Source organism: Erythrolamprus reginae, chromosome 2 (assembly GCF_031021105.1).
Source record: "Erythrolamprus reginae isolate rEryReg1 chromosome 2, rEryReg1.hap1, whole genome shotgun sequence".
Classification (NCBI taxonomy): Eukaryota; Metazoa; Chordata; class Lepidosauria; order Squamata; family Dipsadidae; genus Erythrolamprus; species Erythrolamprus reginae.
In genome coordinates this window covers 316934438-316956280 of record NC_091951.1, presented here as the reverse complement: position 1 = coordinate 316956280, position 21843 = coordinate 316934438, and the positions used below count along the sequence as shown (strand labels likewise).

Here is a 21843-nt window from a genome sequence, read left to right as displayed (position 1 = left end):
TGGAATGTTACACATCTGCTTCATCTCTTGAGATCATCATGACTACCTTCAGTACCAGGAATATAAAGCATAATCATTAAATCATGCTCACAAATCCATATGGTTTTAGTTACAATTCACTCTTTAAAGGCAGTGTAAATAAAATGAAATAAAATATTGACAATTATGAAAGTTTTCTCTTCCTCACAGGGCACCATTACAAAAATGAACTAATACTATGAAAAGCAATAACTGCCAAAAATGATGCTCAAGAGCAAAGACTTCTTAGGATGAAATACATATTCTTTCTATATCCCTGTAAGATGCAAGTTAATGCCATTAAACTTGTTTCTGCTATTACATTTTTTAAGATAAAAATTGCAGAGTTTCAAAGAGATCTGTAAGCAAAAGATCAAAATTAGAATCAAAGGTATATATGCTAAATTACAGAAAGTGTAAATAATCATAAAGCCCCAAGCAATTAATAAGAATATAATTATTTTAACCATTGTATGATAAAACATTTTTGTGAGTATTACTGTTCCCCTTCATCTTAAATAAATTTTCAAATGGAAATGTTTAAATGACTTGGGCCTCTTATCATATAGTTTAGTTATCACTTGGCATTTACTGTCCCTTATTAATTTCAGTTTTATTTTAGCATATACAGATTATTTACTGATATATGAATTATGGATTAAAAAATTAACTGAAATTTGTCATTCATTAGCAGTAGAAATAGAGTTGCATGGCAGCATGCAACAATGAAATACTGGAATTCATCATTCAAACAATATTTACTAATTTCTTTTCTTAAATGCTTTTCTACATACTTTATAAGTTTATTTTGAGAAATGTCTAGACTTGAGCACTATGACTTCTTAGCCTGCCACAATTTTTATATACAATGGGCTCTAAGCAATAAACTTAAAAATTACTTCTAGTCAGAAAACTTGACTATGATAACAGCACATGGTGTTGATCAATAAACTACTGCTACTCTTAACTGACAACTGAACCAGTCTTTTCATTCTAACTTATTATGAACATTTATATTCTAAAGGGAAAACTTTAGAAATGAGATCAACTATTGTACAGCAGCCAGTGTATATGTTCTTACAAACAAGCCATTTTGATAGACTCACGCCATTTTCATATTCTTGCAATAATTAAACTATTATATTTTTTAAAAAACACTCATGCAGTTTTCAAGGCAAAAATCTTAACTATAAAAGCCCGAGAGCTTTATGTACTTCTCCCATAAATTCAAAATCCGTGGATGCAAAATAACGCAAAGATTTCTGGATCTTTGCACAGAATGTCTGATAATAGATTAGTAAGGGCCCAGTGAAACTTGAAACTTCTGCTGCAAATTATTACACAAAGTTTAGCATGATCCACATATCACCTTCACTGTAGAAGTTCATGTTTTGTGGCATGGGAAAATATTCAAATGCAATATATTTATTGTGGACACAGCTAACCGTCAGCGCAGTATGGACATGGGGTTTTCTAAACTTTAACAATTATATTTTGCAATTATGAATTATTGCCACAGAACCCTGTATTATCTGGAATTACAACTATGAATAACATATTACAGCATGTTTAATTTTTCAATGAAACAAATATCTGATGCTATAACCAACATTATTTTTCTGTCAAACTGTTTAGCGTTGCTATGTTAAACAAATTCATACTATTTTAAGCTTTCCTTCAGAAGACAATATTTTAGATTATATAAGGCAATAAGCATCTGAAGAAATACACCTGCCAAGTATAGAATAGTAGGCATTACTTTAAAATAGCCAATATTGTCAGTAACAGACAGGAGAATTGTAAGAACCAGTTGTATTGGGCTAAGATTCATAACATATTTAAATGCTTTATGTTTTTCCCCAACTATTTGTTAAAAGAAAAAAGGAAAGTAGAATAAATGTGCAGAATAAAATGTAAATTACTTTCTTGTTCCAAACAGTAAGTAAAATTACTATACACATTCCTACCAATATTCAACTTTATAAAATATCTTTGGAACAGGACAACAAATTAATATAGTAAATAATTTTAATGTGATTTTCCCTAATTTTCTTTTCCAAGCATATACAGTGGTACCTCAAGATACGAACCCCTCGTCTTACAAACAACTCGTGATACGAACCCGGGGTTCAGAAAAATTTTGCCTCTTCTTACAAACTTTTTTCGAGTTACAAACCGGCGTTCGGAGACTGCTGGGAAGCGGCGCGGCTGTTTTAAAAGGTGACAGCCGGGCAGCGGGGCTTCCCAGAAGCCTCCCGAACGCCGGTTCGTAACTCGAACAAAGTTCGTAAGAAGAGGCAAAAATTTTCTGAACCCCGGGTTTGGTTCGGGAGGTTGCTGGGAAGCCCCCCAAGCCTGGCTGTCACCTTTTAAAACAGCCGCGCCGCTTCCCAGCTGTCTCCCGAAGCCGAACGTGGAAGTTCGGCTTTGGCGTTCGGCTTCAGGAGACAGCTGGGAAGCGGCACGGCTGTTTTAAAAGGTCGCAGCCGGCCTGGGGGGCTTCCCAGCACCCCCCGAACCCGGGTTCGGGGTTCGGGGGGTGCTGGGAAGCCCCCCAGGCCGGCTGCGGCCTTTTAAAACAGCCGCGCCGCTTCCCAGCAGTCGCCGAAAGCCGGTTTTTTGCGGGGGGTTTTTGGTTGCACAGATTAATTGACTTTACATTGTTTCCTATGGGAAACAATGTTTCGTCTTACGAACCTTTTGTCATACGAACCTCCTCCTCGCACCAATTAAGTTCGTATCATGAGGTATTACTGTAGTACATTTTAATTGGCCAAACTTAAAATTCTCCTAAATGGATTTCTGACCAGTTTTAACAGGACAAGACTAGCCTTGAACCAGGAATACTGTTTAGTATTCTGACAGTACAAAATGAGCTGCCTGCAGCTATTAGTCATGCTGTTTAGGAATACATTTCTTTTAAGTATTCACTGTATTGAAGGCTTGGTCTCCTAGTTTAGATGATTATCCTGGGGTTAAAAAGAAATTATTTACAATAAAGTAGGGTATTACATGATTCAAATATATTTGTAACGATTGATGCGAATAATGAAAATGGAAGGGGAATGAAAATGATTATAATTTTACAACTTAGAAGTAAAATCTCATTTCAATTTTGCATTCTCCTTAAATAAAAGTTCCTTAGAGTAATAAAGAACAGTCAAACAAATAGATAAAAATAATTTTACATGTTCTCATTATAAAATATTGCTTCTATAAATAAAACGTATAACTTTATTATAACTCAGCCCTGCAATTAAAATGTTACTGTAAGTGAACAAACAAACACTAATTTAAAAATATAAGGTGTATACAGTATCCATGGCCTTCTAAGAGTTTTGCTATATATCATTTTATAATGCAGTAGACTGTAAACAAATTTTTAAATACATGAATTTCATTCGTAGAGCATTTTCCATTAAACATGTAATTATTTCTCACTTTCAAACTCATTTGTAGTTTGAATTATTAGTAGTTAAAATGCATTTTCCTTTCAAATCTACTTCCTATGTAAAATGAATTCCCATTGGTGTAATAAGAATTTAATGTCAATGTAGCAGTACTTTTTCTTCAACACTGATATCTTCAATGGAGTCAGATTTCATACTTGTTCTAGTAAATTATGCTGGGAAGAAGCTTGGCTGCAAAAGCTGCTGACATGTTTCACACATACTGTATGTAAAAAGTAAGTGAAGAATCAGAAAATATTTTGAAAGGTTCTTTCTCCTCAGAATTATGCAAAATGTGCACTTAAATAACGCAGCTTTTGGTCCAACTGTAATCTTCTACTATGAATTTTAAAAAATGTATTCATGCACATATCAAATATTTTCTCAGAGTAAAATTCTCCTAAAGTGAATGACCAAAGTGATGACCAAACTCTTGATTATGAATGTTCAGAAGTGAAAGAAGTATCTTATTCATTGGAATCCTCCGACCTGTTAAAATAAAAATACAAAAATTTGAAAAACTGCTTGAAAACTTGTCTTCGAGTTACATTAAAGTCGGTTACCATTGAAAGCAGTTATCCTTTCTTCCCATTTTCATTTATCAGTTTTGGTTTTTGGGACATCTTATCAACAAAAAATTGTGCTAATGAAAAAGCCTTATGTCGTAGTATTAAAGACACACAACTGTACCATGTTCCAAATGGATGCCGGCTTCTAATGAAAAATATAGTTAAAATGTTTTACACATAGAGAAATGGGAGAAAAATATAGCATATAAGATTTCAGGACTGCCAATTTCAAATAAAATCCAAATTTTACTTCCGCCTCATTCCTTAAGCATAAATGGTAAATCAGACCCCATGGATGGTTATCTTCATGACAAAGAAATAATAATAATAATAATTTATTAGATTTGTATGCCGCCCCTCTCCGAAGACTCGGGGCGGCTGGTTGCAGGATGATTGAGAACTTCTGAAAAATAAGAAACTGAAAAGACAAATAATTCTAATGAGCAAATCACAGTCACTTTAGGAAACTACTATGGATGCATAGGAAACATTCAGCCGAAGCCACATCACTTCATAAGACATTGGAAGCATGACTGGTACTAATAATGTTACATAGCTGATAATAAAATGTCTGCAAGCAAAAAGCCAACTTCAGACAGCACAAAGTACTTCATAGTTCAACCCTGAACTACACATTTTCTCTGCTATTCAAAGAAATATGATCATGATACGGACATCCCCAATGAGAAAAATTTTTCACGGGGGGTTGTGAACACAATCTTGACTTTTTCTCCATCACTACTACCTGTCTGCAGCCAATTCTTCTCTGTGTTTGAGAGGGCAGGCAGCTCCCCATCCGGTTGACCAATTCCCCCAATCCCTGAGGGGTCTGGGACAGCATTGCCCTCAGCCCCTTGCCCCTCCAAACATATCAGGGGAGACATGCTATCCTCTTTGGATAGTCCCAGTTCCAATTCCTCCTCCTTCTCCGAACTGAGATGCAATGGGGCCATGAGATATCATCACTTGATGCTAAGGGGCAAAATTTAGGCATAACAGTATAGTGCTGGGGTTAAGACATTCAATATAGATTAGGGAGATCCTTATTTGTTTATTTATTTACTTATTTATTTGATTGATTGATTTGTTAGCCGCACCTCTCCAAAGACTTTGAACACATTTAACTGTGGAGCTCACTGGATGACACTGAGCACATTCCCTCTTGACCCGATCTATCTTTTGTTAGGCTGAAAGGAGGTGAGATGTTCTGAAATCTCAAGAGAAATGATACAGTACAAATGTAATAATAAATGATAAAATAGCAGACCATCAATTTTGTCATCATATGAAAATGGGTACTGAAAAAGAAAGCGCTTGTAACCCAGTTATTTTTGCAAGTGCACAATCCCTTATTTTAAATCCTTCTAACAGAATATTGGCAAAAGACTAAAAATAGCAAGCTTAGAATAGTCATTTGGGTTAAGATAAGAAGTCAATGATCATGGATAGCAGATAGGCATAGGAGGCACAGGAAGAAGCCACAAGCGAACAGCAATATATCTGCTCCGCATGTCAAAATCTTCAGGTTAAATTTCTGGCATTTCTAGTTAAATGGGTTTGATGTATTGGAACTGGGGAAATATCTTTGAGTTGCTATCTATTGGAATCCAGCATCATTAGCATTTCTGGCACAGATACAGAGCCACTTAATATGCTTAACTACTGCAGACAGAGCTATGGATGAGGCCAACACTTGCATCTATAAACTGCTCATTTAATATATACATTATTCTGCAGTAAATTTTATACTGAAAAAATACAGTAATAGTATTTTTACTAGGCTATATTATTAAATGAAAGCTCTGTTAACTGAAAAATACGTTTTAAAGACCTCAGACATGGCTTTCCTTTTATTAAATTTACCAGTAATTAGCTACTAGCAGGCCAATTCATTTATTAATTTGATAAGGACATCTTTGTCAAATTGGTAACAACCATGACAGCAAGTTGAATGTAAAACTAACACACGAAATGTTTGAATTGTTTACAATCCAGAAATCAGATTAAGACTTAATGCCCTATTTCATTGTGACTGAACCATCTACTCCATGAATCTGATAAAGTTATACTGTAATTCAGAAAAATGTATGCCATTTAATAAAATTTATACATCTGACCAAATATAACTTTTTTTCACAGTGTCTCCTGCTCTATGGAACATCTGTCCTTTGGAGATTACAATGGCCTGCATCTTGTTAGCATTTCATAACTCTAACCATAAAAATCTTATATGCGTGCGTGCATGTGCATGCCAGTTTTGTGGAGATGTGGTTTAAATATGTGTTTCTTTAATTTGAAAAATCAATAGCATTTGGCAATTGCATTATTGGTTATAAGAGCATTTTAATCTAATACCTTAAGAAAATAAACAAACAAGAAAATGTAAACAAGAAAATGCTTACTTTGTCTTTTAGTTTTAAAGTACAGCGATCCCCCGATCATTGCGAGGGTTCCGTTCCAGGACCCCCCGCAATGAGCGTGTTTTCGCAAAGTAGCGCTGCGGAAGTAAAAACACCATCTGCGCATGTGCAGATGGTGTTTTTACTTCCGCCGCAGCAGCGAGGCTTCTCCGCTGACTCCTGGCGAACTACCCCGCTTTAGGAGTCAGCGGAGAAGCGGCGCACCTGTTTTAAAACTATCGGAGCCGGCCTGGGGGGGCTTTCCCGCAACCCCCGAGCCCGGGTTGGGGGCTCGGGGGTTGCTGGAAAGCCCCCCCAGGCCGGCTCCGATCGTTTTAAAACAGGTGCGCCGCTTCTCCGTTGACTCCTAAAGCGGGAAAGTTCGCCAGGAGTCAGCGGAGAAGCCGCACGCGTGTTTTAAAACGTCGCAGCCGGCCTGGGGGGCTCGGGGGCAAGCCCCCGAGCCCCCCAGGCCGGCTGCGACGTTTTAAAACACCCGCGACGCTTCGCAGCTGTCTCCTGAAGCCGAACGCGGAAATTAGCGTTTGGCTTCAGGAGACAGCTGCGAAGCGGCGCGCGTGTTTTAAAACGTCACAGCCGGCCTGGGGGGGTTTTCCAGCAACCCCCGAGCCCGGGTTGGGGGCTTGGGGGTTGCTGGAAAGCCCCCCCAGGCCGGCTCCGATCGTTTTAAAACAGGCGCGCGGCTTCTCCGCTGACTCCTGGTGAACTTCCCGGGCGAAGGGTGAGCGAGCGGCGAAGGGCGGGCGAAGGGCGGGTGGCCGGGCGAAGGGCGGGCGAGCGGCGGGTGGCCGGGCGAACGGCGGGCGAGCGGGTGCTGGGGGGGCTTCGCCCTCCCGTCAGCAAGAGGGGGAAGACCCAGGGAAGCCGCCCAGCAAATTAGCCTGTTCGCAATGGTCGGGAACGCAATAACCGGGGGATCACTGTACTCTAATATTTTCTCTCCTATGGAGGAAAACTGATATTAGTTCTTATAAAGGCTGCATCATCTAAGAGGCTATTACTATATACTTATGGTAAAATTACCGTTAATTTTCCCAGTCTGTGCATGGTAGATTCTCTTCCTCATCTTCAGACTCTGGTGATGCCTCTTTAATCCGTCGTAGTGCTTCATGGATGCTGCGGGTTAAAGGATCATCATCAGGTAAAATTGTGAATGATTCTCTCATAATGTCCTTCTGAACCTTCTTCAGTTTCACGCCTTTTCTGATCTGTGCCAGGATGTTATTGCTGTCATCTTCATCGGGAAATGGGGGTAGATTTCTCTGTTCAACCTTCTTCAGGTGGAAGCTGCCACGTTTCAGAGAAGCCAAAACCTCATCCATTGGTGAACTCACTGTAGAAAACAGTAAAACTTACTAAATATAAATTTATATACTAGAGATTCGGATTTTATCGTGTTCAATATTCAGATCCAAAATGAGAAAGGTGCTTCAAATCTAATATGGGTGCACTTGCTGTACATTTTGGATCTCCTTAAAGAAGCCACATATCTTCTTGTTTACACAATAGCTACAACACGGTCCTGGGAAAATCTATGTTCACAATATCCCAGATCACTTACATGACCTACCTAAATTGGATAAATAATTCTATTAATCGTTCTATTAATATTAAATAGTTTCTGGCAAGCAATAACTTTGCCTACATTAAAAGAGAAAAAAAAGATCTTAAGCAAAATTTGCTTATCTCTTCTTTGGATGCATATTTCTGTTAATTGTTTCCTATTATAAATTTAAAAAGGGAAATTGTTTAGATTATAGTACGTAGGGAAGGTATTCTTAAAATTATAAATCTCTACTAATCACTTCTTGAATACAGTTTATGTCTACTTTTTGAGATTACATTTTTTTTAAATTCTGAAACAAGTATAGTATCCTTCATTAACTTGCCCGAGAGGGAGATAACAATGGAGATATGTTTAAATAATAAATAGATATAACCCTCATGTTGTTGGGTGATTGATAGAAACATAGAAATATAAAAGACTGACAGCAGAAAAAGACCTCATGGTCCATCTAGTCTGTCCTTACACTATTTCCTGTATTTTATCTTAGGATGGATATAGGTGATAGAAACAATGCTAATACAGTTCAAACCATGTTGTTATTAAGAAAAATATTAACATGGCAATCCAGCATTCCCAATCAATTAAGTATTGATTACTGATCTTCCCCCAACCTCCCATCAAACTTCAAGTTATATTACAAATGCTTTTGAAAGATTCTCTGTTACAAATATAAGGGCCTAGGCAGATATTGTTCATGGTATACAATCTCAAAAGTTTTATTTAGTGTGACACGCTAATGATTTGAAACCTCCCTATTATTTTTTATTATTAGCCAAGTAATAGTAAAGAAACACTGGCTTTACTTTTTACGTAACTTCATTCAAAATAAATCAGAAATTACCTCTTCTTCTTTGCAATCCCTCTATATCACCAGTTTTCTTCAATTTTTTCTTGGCACTGACTAATTCACTGCTATCAAAAAAATGAGCTGATGGTGCAATAGTGAGCAACGGAGCTGGCTTCTCTGCATTGCTTTGTTTAAGAGGACTAGTGCTTTTCTCAGAACACTGAGTAGATTCTTCCTTGGTGGGCAGAGGTGGTGGTGGTGGCGGTGGAAGAGGAGGAGGAAATGGTGCCTCACTGATAGTACTGGAATCAAATTCATTACTAATGAGAGCTGGAAGAGAATCAGTTTGAGAAAATTCAGACATAACACTACTGGGAGATAGAAAAATATCTTCAAATTGTCCTAAACTTGTAGACTCCTTTTTTGGTAACGGCTGGATTACTTTTTCTTGCTCCATATTATCTGTCTGTGTAGTTACTGGTGAAGATGGGGGATGATCTAGACAAGATGTTGAAGTGGCTGTACTTTTTCTTCTTGCATGAGTTAGCCGAAGTCTAGTTGATTTAAGAATTACCTGCCCAGGATAGCGCTAAGAAAAAAAGAAAGAGAATTTAAATTGTAGAATTTTACACTTCTGTAGGCCAGTATGCAGACTTCATTTCTAAAAAGTTACATTAAGGAGTCATTTACATATTTCATATTTCAGTGCCAGAAACTCTAATATAAAATGAAATAGGAAAGCAGAAAAACTATTTTGAAATCACATTTTCCATACAGATAGAATGTAAAAAGTTTAGAATGTGGTCACAATAATTTAGTGTCGTCTGAAGAAAAAAATTAATTCAAGATAAACATTTTATTTCTGCACAATTGATGTTAAATTGCATTATATGAAGAACATTTTAATTCATCCATATGTTTGCAACAACTTTAGTGCAGTGGTGGGTTGTAAATTGTTTTGCTACTGATTCGTGCGCATGCTCATGTGCAATACTTCTGAGCATGCACAGAACCGGTCCGAACGGGGAGCAACCCACCACTGCCTTAGTGATATAAACAGTGATTACTGGTAACCAAGGGTAAAATTCAGGAGATTCTGGAGAACAGGTAACAGAAATTTTGAGTAGTTCGGAAAACCAGCAAATACCATCTCTACTGGCCCCAGAGTGGGGTGGGAATGGAGATTTTGCAATATCCTTCTCCCAGGAGTGGGAAGGGGATGAGGATTTTGCAGTATCTTTCCCACAGGAGTGGGGAGAGAATGGAGATTGTTCAATATCCTTCCCCTGGAGTGCGATGGGAATGGAGATTTTGCAGTATCCTTCCCCTGCCATGCCCACTAAGCCATGCCCACAGAACCGGTAGGGGAAAACTTTGAATTCCATCTCTACTGGTAACCCCAACAGGCAGCAAGAACCACATTAAAAACAGATAACACATATGTGAAACTAACTTTAAATCTTCCTATTTTAATTTTTTTTTTAAAAAATCAGTTTTTTCAGTCATTTGTAGATCACAACAGCATCTGAAAGGCTACACAATGTACTTAACTAAATTGAAAAATCCATTATAGAACATTCAAGTATAATTATTCTTTCTAGCTGAGAGTTGGAAAAAAAAGATTTTAATAATATTCTAATCTTCTTTCATCATTCCCTGTGGTGTATATTTTAACAACCAATCCACACATCATGTGTATAGAAGACAAGGAATTCTGGCAAATTCAGACTTCATGGGGTAACTGCTCAAATTGTTATTTAATAATGTCTTTAATAATTTATTCTTTAAACTACTATATGATAGTTCAAAAGTCAATCTTTTCCAATTACCTGTTTAAATGTTCTAAGTCTGTCCAATGTTTTCTGCCGTTCTTGACTAACCCATGAGCTTTTTCTTTCTACCTCATCTTGCAACCGCTCTCTTTTCTGATGATAAAAACAAAATGGTAAAATATAAGAGGAAGAGAAATTTGGGAGAAAAGAATAATATGCTTGCATTATTACTTTCTTCTCTGGAGGACAATATAGTGTAATCCTTAATGGAACTACATCTACATAGAGAGAAGTAAGCAGTGGGGTACTCCAAGGTTCTGTCTTAGGCACAGTATTCTTCAATATCTTCACAAAAAATTTGGATGAGGGAATAGAAGGGGAACTCATCAAATTTGTAGATGATACCAAGTTGGCAGGAATACTCCAGTAGATAGTTCAAGATCCAGAAGGATCTTGACAGACTTGAACACTGGGCCCTATTTAATAATATCAAATTCAGTGGTGAGAAAAGTAAGGTTTCACACTTAGGCAAGAAAAACCAAATGTACAGCTATACAATAGGTAGAACTTGGCTCAACAGTAGTAACTGCGATAGGGACCTTGGAGTCCTAGTGGACAATCACTTAAAAATGAGCCATGAGTATGCTGCAGCCAATGCAATATTCAGCTACGTTAACTAAACTGTAAAATCAAGATCACAAGAAGTGTTAATGCTGCTTCAGAATGCTTTGATGAGACTACATTTGGAATATTGCATCCAGCTTTGGTCACCACAATATAAAAAAGATATTGCAACTCTGGAAAGAGTACAGAGAGAAACAAAGATGATTAGAGAACTGTAGGCTAAACATATAAATAACTGTTGCAGGAATTAGATATGCCTAGTCTAGTGAAAAGGGGGACTTGGAGTGACAGCTGGCTGTGTTCCAATAATTGAGGGCCTGCTACAAAGAATGGATGTAATGTATGGAAATTAATTACCTAGAACAAAGCAGAAATTTCTTGAGAATGCGAACAATTAACCATTGCACATGGGGTGATCTGCCTTCAGAAGCTGTAGGTGCTCCGTCATTGGAGGTTTTAAAGAAGAGATAGGACAGTATCACGGGTATAGGTATGTAGATCTTGGCATATTTGGGTCTTTTCCAGTGTAAAGTGTAAGGTTGCCATGATTCCATCAATCTTACATGGAAAAAGACCCAAATATGCCAAGACTTACACACACACACACATATTATATATTATTATTATTATTAATTAGATTTGTATGCCGCCCCTCTCAGTAGATTCCATATACAGTGGTACCTCTACTTAAGAACTTAATCAGTTCCGTGACCAGGTTCATAAGTAGAAAAGTTTGTAAGTAGAAACAATTTTCCCCATAGGAATCAATGTAAAAGCAAATAATGCGTGCAAACCCATCCCAAAAGTCATCCTTTTGCCTTGCGCCGCTGTGAATCCCCGCCTCCGGACTTCCGTTACCAGCCAAAGCACCTGTTCTTGCGCTACTGGGATTCCCCTGAGCCTCCCCTCGCTGTGAATCCCCACCTCCGGACTTCCGTTACCACCCAAAGCACCTGTTCTTGCGCTGCTGGGATTCCCCTGAGCCTCCCCTCGCTGGGAATCCCCGCCTCCGGACTTTCGTTGCCACCCTAAGCACCCGTTCTTGCGCTGCTGGGATTCCCCTAAGCAGCGCAAGAATGGACACTTCAGGTGGCAATGGAGGTCCGGAGGTGGGGATTCTTATTAATTTTTATTAGTAAGTTGCTATCTTCATTGCGACAAAAATTCTAGGAAAGTTAGTCTTTTATACTAAAAATTTTTAAGAGAATATGGCTGTACCTTTAACCAAGTTAAAAATGAAAATTCATGTGATAAACTTAAGCTGGCTAGATCTACAAAAGGTAATGGGATTTTTTTAAAAAAAAGATTAGCCTTTAAAGTGTCACGTGATTGTCCATTCTTGTCTTTTAATGTATAGTTAGGCATTAAAACTTTACAGATTATTTAGAATCCAGTAACTGAGAATTTCACCCTATTGAGGGCTGTCTGGCTATTTCTTAGCTACTTTTTTCCTTCTGTAGTCATTTCCAAAATAATCTTGCAAACAGCTTAATTCAACAGCCAGGTTTTTTTGCTTCTTAGTATTTGTTGTTTGTAAAGTCATGATTAAGACCTTTTCTTTCTTCTCAGTAAAAAATTGGCCTGAAATATTTTCCAAAAAAGCTGGTGGGAGGCTCAGCTTCTCCCTGCACTATTTTGATTAAAAAGTGTATTACCCCTAACTGAAGATTATCAAAGCTCGTTAAATAGTTGTGCTCAATTTAAGCAGCTTTTAATTTATTTTTAAAATGTATCAATTTATGTCAAAGATGTATTTCAGAATTCCCTAAGTTAACCAGGCTAAATCTAACTTCTGAATACAAGGCCAACTGAGGAAGCAAAATACAAAGTGAATTTCTTATTAACAGGAAAATACTGTAGTTTCATGACTTAACATTTGTAAATGGAGATGCTAGTTGATGTTAGTAATGGAAATGTAAAGAATTTGGATTAATATTCAAATCAATTTAATTAAGGTACAGCTGTTAATTTAATGAAACAAAACAAAACATATAAACAATAAAATAACATCCATCCCAGTCAGCATGTACACACACACACATACACACACGCACACACACTCCTGTAAAATTTTGTAAAAAGAACACTAGCAATTGGATTAATACCAATTGTGGAAGTAGCAAAAGTACAAATATATGAAGTGTTTTTAAAAAAGAATTTTAAATCAGCGAAGACAATTAGGGCTGAAATATTTAAAATAAAATTTAAATACTGACAGAAACCAAACTCACAAATTTTGCAGCATGTTCTAACTCTCCCTCACTCTGGGAATGCTGTGAGAATTTTTCATTATGTTTTGCAATGCAGATTTCCTACAAAGAAAGAACGTTATTCCATTTAAACATGAATTTACAAGACTGTATGTATCAGTCTTGTTTTTAGTAGAGAAACTCCGATTCACAACAGAAACTCTACCACAAATTTATTTATATTCTATTTGTGTTAAGGTATAATATGTGAAAATCTGTGCTTGTCATGGATCCAAAGACCTCTCATTCTTGCAAGACAATGAATAACATTCTGGTTGATACACTGATTTCTTTGCAATAGAATTAACAGAAACAGGAGGGGGGGGAGAAGTCTGATCAAAGTAACTTTACAATTCATGCCAAAATTGGGTGTGTGGGTACTAGCATGTGTGCACTTGCCCCCACCCCTTCCATTCCCCCCCCCCACGCATGCACACACACCCTGCCCTGCCACCCAGTGCCTGCGCACAGGCCTTACTCAAGTTGGTACATGAAAAAAATGCCCAAATGAGCAACCGGAAGTTTGGAAAAATGCACTTCCGGTGTGCCATTGTGCTGTTTCTTTGCACTCTGGAGGGTTCAGGGAGTTTCCTTGAAGTATCCAGAAGGCGAAACGGCCTTTCCCAAGGCCAAAAATCAGTTGGCCAGTGCACGCATGCATGCTGGAGCTGACAGAGGGCAAGGTCTCGCATGCCCTATGATATGGCTCTGCGTGACACCTGTGGCATGTGTGCCGTAGGTTCGCCATCACAGAACTAGGATAGTTTGCTATGTAATCCCATTCTGCATAGGATTTTCACTATGGAGTAAATATTGTTTAAGAGAATAAGGATATTACCAACTGAATAAAAGAAAGAGGTTTTTTCTACTGACATAATATATTTGAGACTTGAAGTTTTTGAGTAGTTTTCAAGCAAGTCTCTCTCTCCCTCCCTTCTTTTTTTTCTATAAACATAACAGTAGATAAATCATGCTTAACCCAATTGAAAAAAATGTAACTTCTTTAGTATGCAACCAAAATTAAAATATAGTGTCATATTATGAAATTGAAATTAAAATATAATTTAATTCAGCCCCAAACTGGTTGTATAAACCTATTTTGGATGCCTTATTTCAAGGAATTAAATTTCAAAACTAATTATTTTTCTGGAACTATATAATTAATCTCTGACTAACATAGCACTCTCTAGTGCTAGAATGGTACTTATAGCAAGGAAACAAAAGGAGGATATGTGTGTACGTGAATACTATCCATTATGCATATTAGCATTAAAAATAATAAATATGGCTGACAAAAATATATAGCAACAAGTCATTTTAATTTTGATCATTATGGCTTTCCAAGGTGATGGCGAACATATGGCACGGGTGCCACAGGAGGCGTTGCTCTAGCTCAGCTCCAGTAAGCATGTGCACACTGGCCAGCTGATTTTCAGCTCCCATGGAATCTCCAGGACGGCATTTTTGGCTTCCAGAGGGCCTCCATGGGAATGGGGGAGGGCGTTTTTCCCCTCCCCAGGCTCCAGGGAAGCCTCTAGAGTCTGGGGAGTGTGAAAAACGGCCCCCCCGGGGGCCCCCAGAAATTGGGAAACAGATTGTTTCTGGCTTCTAGAGGGCCTCCGGGAGGCATTGAATTATGGGTATGGGCACTTGCGTAGGCGCGATAGTGTGTGTTCATGCACTTTCGGCACCTGAGGGGAAAACGGTTTGCCATCACTGTTATATACAGTATACTTTAACTGAGGAATATTTGAAAGTGAATAAAAATGGCACAGAAATGGCGTAATACATCTGCCTTAGCATTAGGGTTGGCTACTGCATTTCAAATAAATGTCTGTCTTTAAGTTAGCATCTCGTGATTTTAGCACTGCTAAATTATTGCTACTGCAAAATTTGTTTGCTGAAAAATGGAAAAATGAACAAAAACATTACCTTTTTATTTTTGAGGTAGGCTTTTTTGGCAGAAATGCGACCACGCCTTGCTTCTAGTTGACGGACTTTCTGTTGTAATTTCTGCAACTCTTCTCTTTGCAAATGTATGGATGCTGCCATATCTTCTTTTTCAAGCATTGCTTCCATACTTTCATAAGTATCATAATATACTACTTCATCTCTTTTTTCTGTCACAAAAATTCCAACTTGTTTAATAATTTTAATTGTTTAATTCAGTTAAACAAAATCATACTACAAAATACTATATATGCAACATTATGAAAAGTTTTTTTAAAATACAATACTGGAAATGTAATTGTAAAATTAGAACATCTATCTCTCCCTTTGCCCTAGTAGAGAAACAACCAAGAAATCACTTACAAACTAGATTACAGAGCAGAAGTTTCTCCAGACTTTTTAATTGGCTTTTAATTTATATTGTTTTCTATTCTGAATAATTGCCTTGCTGTCATCTAGTTTATGCTGTTTTCATTTGCATTTTAATTGACTGTATTGTATCATTTAGTGAGTCTTATGTAAACCACTCTGACTGCCTCAGCCACTGTGCAGTGTGTACTGTAGTGTAGTGTAACTTATATAATATAAATATAAAACGAAGTTCAGTGATATACACATATGGTGATTGTGGTAAGCAGATAAGTTACCAGTGTGGAAAAATGCATCAAAGAAACATTCATAGTTTATTTTTATCTTAGATTACAAGCATAAATTCACTTTATCATCAATCAGAGACAATTATCAACATCTTGACACTAGCTGAGTCTACTCTGGACATCTCAATAAAATTAAAAAGCCAGAAGTAAAAACAATTAAAATTACAATCCTATATATGTGTATATTGACTAAATTTGATTAACAAGTTATACAGATAATCCCCATGTAACAAACGTTCCCTTAGCAAGCGTTCGAACCTGCACAATAAGCAGCCCTAACATTTGTGAACAATGCCTGAAACTACGAATCTTGCAGTAGCACAATTGTTCGCCCTTGTGAACAACCGCAGAGAGTCTGCAACATACCATATTTTTCAGAGTATAAGACGCACTGGAGTATAAGACATACTTTACTTTTTGGGAGGAAAATAGGGGGGGGCAATCTTCCTACCAGGTATTCATCTCGCTGGTGTCCTTAGTCTGGTCAGCTTCAGCACATTATTTTATCCCCTGGTTAAGGCTTAAAAAAAAACCCTAAGAGCTGGGAACATTGTTAGCATCTGGTTAGGGCTGGAAAGAAACTTATTCAGAGCAAGTAGCACAATGAAACATTTAAATATGTTAAAGGGTTAAATAAGGTTCAGGAGGGAAGTGTTTTTAATAGGAAAGTGAACACAAGAACAAGGGGACACAATCTGAAGTTAGTTGGGGGGGGAAATCAAAAGCAACATGAGAAAATATTATTTTACTGAAAGAGTAGTAGATCCTTGGAACAAACTTCCAGCAGACGTGGTTGGTAAATCCACAGTAACTGAATTTAAACATGCCTGGGATAAGCATATATCCATCCTAAGATAAAGATACAGGAAATAGTATAAGGGCAGACTAGATGGATCTTCAGGTCTTTTTCTGCCGTCAGTCTTCTATGTTTCTATGAAAAAAAGCCTGCAAAGACTTAGGGCTGAGAAAACATTCTTCATAGAGAGTAACAATGAAAGAGCTTGCAAGCGGTAAGAGCTGGGATCATCATTAACATCTGGTTAGGGCTGGAAAGAAACTTATTCGGAGCAAGTATAATGAAAAACAGCCTGCAAAGACTTAGGGCTGGAAAAACATTCTTTGCAGTGAGTAACAATGAAAGATTCTGCAAGGTAAGAACTGGGAAGATCGTTAGCACCTTCTTAGGGCTGGGAAAAAAGCTTTGAAAAAAGCTACATTCAGAATATAAGACGCACCCAAATTTTCAGCCTCTTTTAGGGAAGAAAAAGGTGTGTCTTACACTCCAAAAAATACGGTATGTCCTGCATGTTGCTGATTGAAATGAAGCTTCTGAGAGGTGAACAAATGAACTGCAGAGGGGCGCATGTGGCTGAGAAGAGATTGGTTGCTAGATCTTCACAAGGTAAGTGACCCGGCATGGCAGGTTGGGGGAAAATAAATTGTAGGAAGAATGAGATATTTCAGTGGGTCAGGGAGGCCTTGGGTAGACTTAGGCAGGTGGCCTGTTCCATCACTAGGCATCAGACACCCTGAAATACCTCATGAGCGCTTAACAAGTTTCGCATTCAATTGGTGAATGCATAGGCAAAAGGAGTGATCCTGTTCAAGGTACGAGATTCACTCCCACAAATCCTTGGGTTACGAATAGGATGGGCAGGCTCCATTACATTCGTAACCTGGTGACTATCTGTACATTGGACTGTTCTGTATAATAGTTTTAATAACTGAAGTAGAAAATAATTGAAAGGGGGGGGGCTTAATTGGGTGAAGCACAATAGACATTGCTTTTTTTCTTCTTTCTCCAATGATTCTTTCTAAGCAAGGCAGTTTTTGGGTGAGTTTTGCCCCGTTTTATGTTCTTGCTTGCCAGAGTTATGTGAATCACTGTAATTGGTAAATTGATAACACAGCTGTTAAGTGTATCTGGCTTCCCCATTTTGCTTGTCAGAAGATTACAAAGAATGATCACATGAATTGGGCCACTGCAACACTCATAAATACATGCCAGTTATCAAACATCCAAATTTTGATGGGGATACTGTAACAATTGTAAGTGTAAAAATGTTCATAAATCACTTTTAACTTTAACTAAATAAATGGTTGTAAGTTAAGGACTATCTGTAATGGTGATTATGTGTCTGGGAGACTTTATGAAGATCTTAAATGCTGGCATTGTTCATGAAATTCTTTTTTTTAGCACTGTCATAACTTGAAACAGTCACTGACTGAGGCAGTCAGTAAACAAAGACTATCTATATACCAGTCAATGGTATTATTAAATATATAGATATAAAACAAATATGTCACCTGAAATAAGTCTTTTAATGTTTTCAAGTTGTGCTGTCAGAAATAGTTCTTCACACTTCAGAATTTCAAATTGCACTTCATACAATTGAAGTTGCAGGTCATAGTAATCAGCTTCAAGTTCATCCAAATGAGCTATAGCTTCTGTGCCCCCTTGCAAGCTCTGCATCTGATTTTTTTTTTAAAAAAAAAATTACATCAAAAAGATTATAAATCTCAATCTTACCACAAAATAACTGCAAAATATTCCATCACTGAGCAGGACATATTAAGGAATTAGAAATAAAAAAATAAATATTACTATTCAAAACCATATTATTCATAACCCTATCATTCATGATAATTGCTCAGTTTTATATGCATTATCAAAAGCCATTTTAATTTGTGTAGAAAGAAAATATTTAGATAAATTGTAAAAATTCAACATAATAAAATATCTTACTGGGCTTGGAAATAGTTGAATGGCCCAATAAAAGTTTATGGGAGAGAAAAAGACCCAGTCTTCTAGACATACTCATCCACACAATACCACAATGCTCCCGGTTCACTCTATCTGTCAGTTGTCAGAGAGCCAGTCGCAAAGGCAGTGCAAGGCTCCACCCACCCATCCGGATGCTGCCATTTGGGTTTTTGTACATACCCTCTGTGCACAAAACATTTTGCACGTGTACAGAGGGTAAAAGAACCCAATTGGCAGCATCCGGAGCCCTGCACTGCCTTCGTAATCAGCTCTCCAATGATCAACAGGCACGAGCGAACCAGGAGTATTTCACTCCTGCCCGATACATATATTGGATAAATACAGCAGACTGAATTTTAATAGATTGAAATAAAGTATTTCTTTGGTATAATCTTTTTTCTAAAGTAGTTTTCTTTGCCATATATTCAAAGTAGCTACATTTGTCCTCAAATATGTTGTTAAGATGCAAATTCAGCAAATGTGATATCACAAAAAAACCAATTTTGCAGTTAGTAAAAACATCAGTGACTTAGTTTCAAAATGTCATTTTTTTCAGAATCTAAAACATTTAATGTCCAAACATTAAATTGAAAGTTTAAATTTAAGTCCAAGCATAACATTGAAGATACTGTATCCAAATATGTCTGATATATTTGTAATTCTCTAAAGCAGGGGTCCCCAATCCCCAGGCTGCATCACATTACTGGACTGTGGCCTTTTTACAACCAAGCTGCATGAGTGGTAAGCAGGCATGCACATGCATGTAGTCAAGTTATGTGTGCATACGCATGTATGCCAGCCCGCCACTGATTACCTCTTCCCCCACCATCTGGGTCACCAAGTTGCAAAGGGTGGGGACCACTGGTCTAAAGCATGCTCAATGATATAGGATTTCTGGCTGTCATCATGAAAGCTTTCATTCTAATACCACAGATAAATGCCTACTTTCATATATTTGTGCCTAACTACTGTTCTTTAAAAAATAAGTAAGCCTTGTTTTTAAAGAAAGCAACCACATTGGTCCATTGAAATGTTGCCAGTGAAAAATATCTGAATGACACTCTTGTGAATCAAATAAGAAATTTGGTCTAGTAACCTTCTTACATAATAGCTCTTAATAAATTTCTAGTTTCTTTTCAAAGCAAATTGTACCATCCCTGTCAGTTATCCTGAAATTTAGCACTACAAAATAATTTTCCAGTTTCCTTTTTTGCTTGAATACTCATCAGTTATTACCTCTTCTTTTAATGCATGTTTCTTCTGTTCTAAACAGATTTCTTTTGCTCTCATCAATTGCAAAGTATCTTTAGACACTGCATACTGAAGTTTTTCCATTCGTTCCACTGCTGCTGCCCAAGCTGCCTTACCAAACTTTTTCTGGTCTGCTCGCATACGATCATATACAGCTGTAAATAAAATTTAATAGCTTATCAAACTTGGAAATAGTTTCATTATAAGTCCTATTTAAGTAAATCAGCTTCCTCTTTATGCAAATTGAATGTTACAATCTTCAAAGCAGTAGTTATTTTAATAAAAAAATTAGGGATCTTTTTGAAATGTGATATTTTTATTCTTATTTAATGTATTCTAGAGATTGGTGTTATTTCATGGCCAAATTAAACCAATAGGAGAAAACACACCAAACTAATTTGTGGAAAATTAAAAGAGGAATTGTAGAAAATAATTGTTTTTTTAATTGTAGTTTTGATATAATAAAAATGTAGAAACAGAAAAGAAAGTACCCATAGTTTTTAATTAAGAACCAATAGCTTCTTAATTTATATTGGTATTGAATTTGTAAAGTAGGAAATCTGAAAGGAAAAAGAAAATTGTAAGATTTCAAAAATTAAACTCAATATAAAGTTATTTCCCAAACTTCAATTTCTTTGTGTTCAAAGTGTAATATACCCCACTTAACAGAATGGTGCTAATAATCATATTATAGGATACTTTCCCCACAAACCACACCAGTTGGCGATTTGAGTAGAGAAAGTTACATAGACATTCATTAGAATTACTAATGATAATTTCAGAAACTGCATTGCTGCAAAATTGTTGAACATGTAAAGAAATTTTAAACAGACAGATTCATAGCTTTAGCAATAAATGTAAAATAGCTTGTCCATTACCTTTTTGTGCTTTTGCTGTTATTTCAAAGTATTTTACTGTAAGGTCCTGGATAGATAATACAGCCATATGAGCCTTCCGTTGCCAGTCTGCATCTTCTTTTTGAAGGCTTTCAATTCTTCTAGGTCCTAAATAATCATTTTCTATGGAAATCTGAAAATAAATCAACTCACTATATCTATCATGAAATAAACAGCAAGGGACAAGTAGTAAACATATAATCTTGTGACGATTATATAAGGATAATTTTAAAAAATATTAACATGGACTTTGCTGAACAGGTGAAAAAATTGGGAAAATGAACTAATGGAAATTGGACAAACTCTGTTTAAAAAACCATTTAATCCTCCTTTATAATTTTGCTCATTTGCTTATCAAACCTTAAATGGGCATTTTTTCATGTCCTTTTCCCTATTGCTGAAAAGGGGAATGATGGAAACAAGACACCACAATCTAGGGAATAAAAAAACTAGAGACGTAAAGGCAAAGGAAATAAAATAAGCACATAAAGAGTTATCTGGAAAAAAAAATTCTCTGCCTTTGTCCCTCTAATTCAGTCATGGCCAACCTTTTCTGCACAATCCCCCCAAATACAATCCATGCACAGCCCCTGCGCATGAGCCCTGCCCCTTGCATATGCCCCACCCCTGCACATGCGCAGCAGAGACCAAAAGACCAGCTGGCTGGCAGGAGATGTGAGAGCATGCGCTGTGGAACTGAGCTGGGTCGACAGCTCACATGCCCAGAGAGAGCACTGCGTGCCACCTTTGGCACATGTGCCATAGGTTTGCTATCACAGATCTTGTTACTATATTTTCAAAGCACATCTGCCTATTCTTTTAAAGTCTTGCAAATGGAGCAAGTTCCAAGGAACGTGTTAGGCATTTAGAA

The 21843-nt window shown here is 37.1% G+C and overlaps 1 protein-coding gene across 1 annotated transcript in view; it reads right to left on the bottom strand.

Moving 5' to 3' along the window:
• Positions 1–3187: 3187 nt before the first annotated feature.
• JMY (junction mediating and regulatory protein, p53 cofactor) overlaps positions 3188–21843 on the bottom strand; it is a 40927-nt gene continuing 22271 nt past the window's right edge. The window contains exons 3-11 of the mRNA XM_070743226.1: positions 20955–21105; positions 20062–20231; positions 18369–18534; positions 15388–15575; positions 13438–13518; positions 10640–10735; positions 8865–9399; positions 7480–7789; positions 3188–3956 (exon numbers count right to left, since the gene is read on the bottom strand). Of these exons, the coding sequence (XP_070599327.1) occupies positions 7482–7789; positions 8865–9399; positions 10640–10735; positions 13438–13518; positions 15388–15575; positions 18369–18534; positions 20062–20231; positions 20955–21105 (1695 nt within the window). The 3' untranslated portion in view covers positions 3188–3956; positions 7480–7481. The remainder of the gene's footprint in view (positions 3957–7479; positions 7790–8864; positions 9400–10639; positions 10736–13437; positions 13519–15387; positions 15576–18368; positions 18535–20061; positions 20232–20954; positions 21106–21843) is intronic.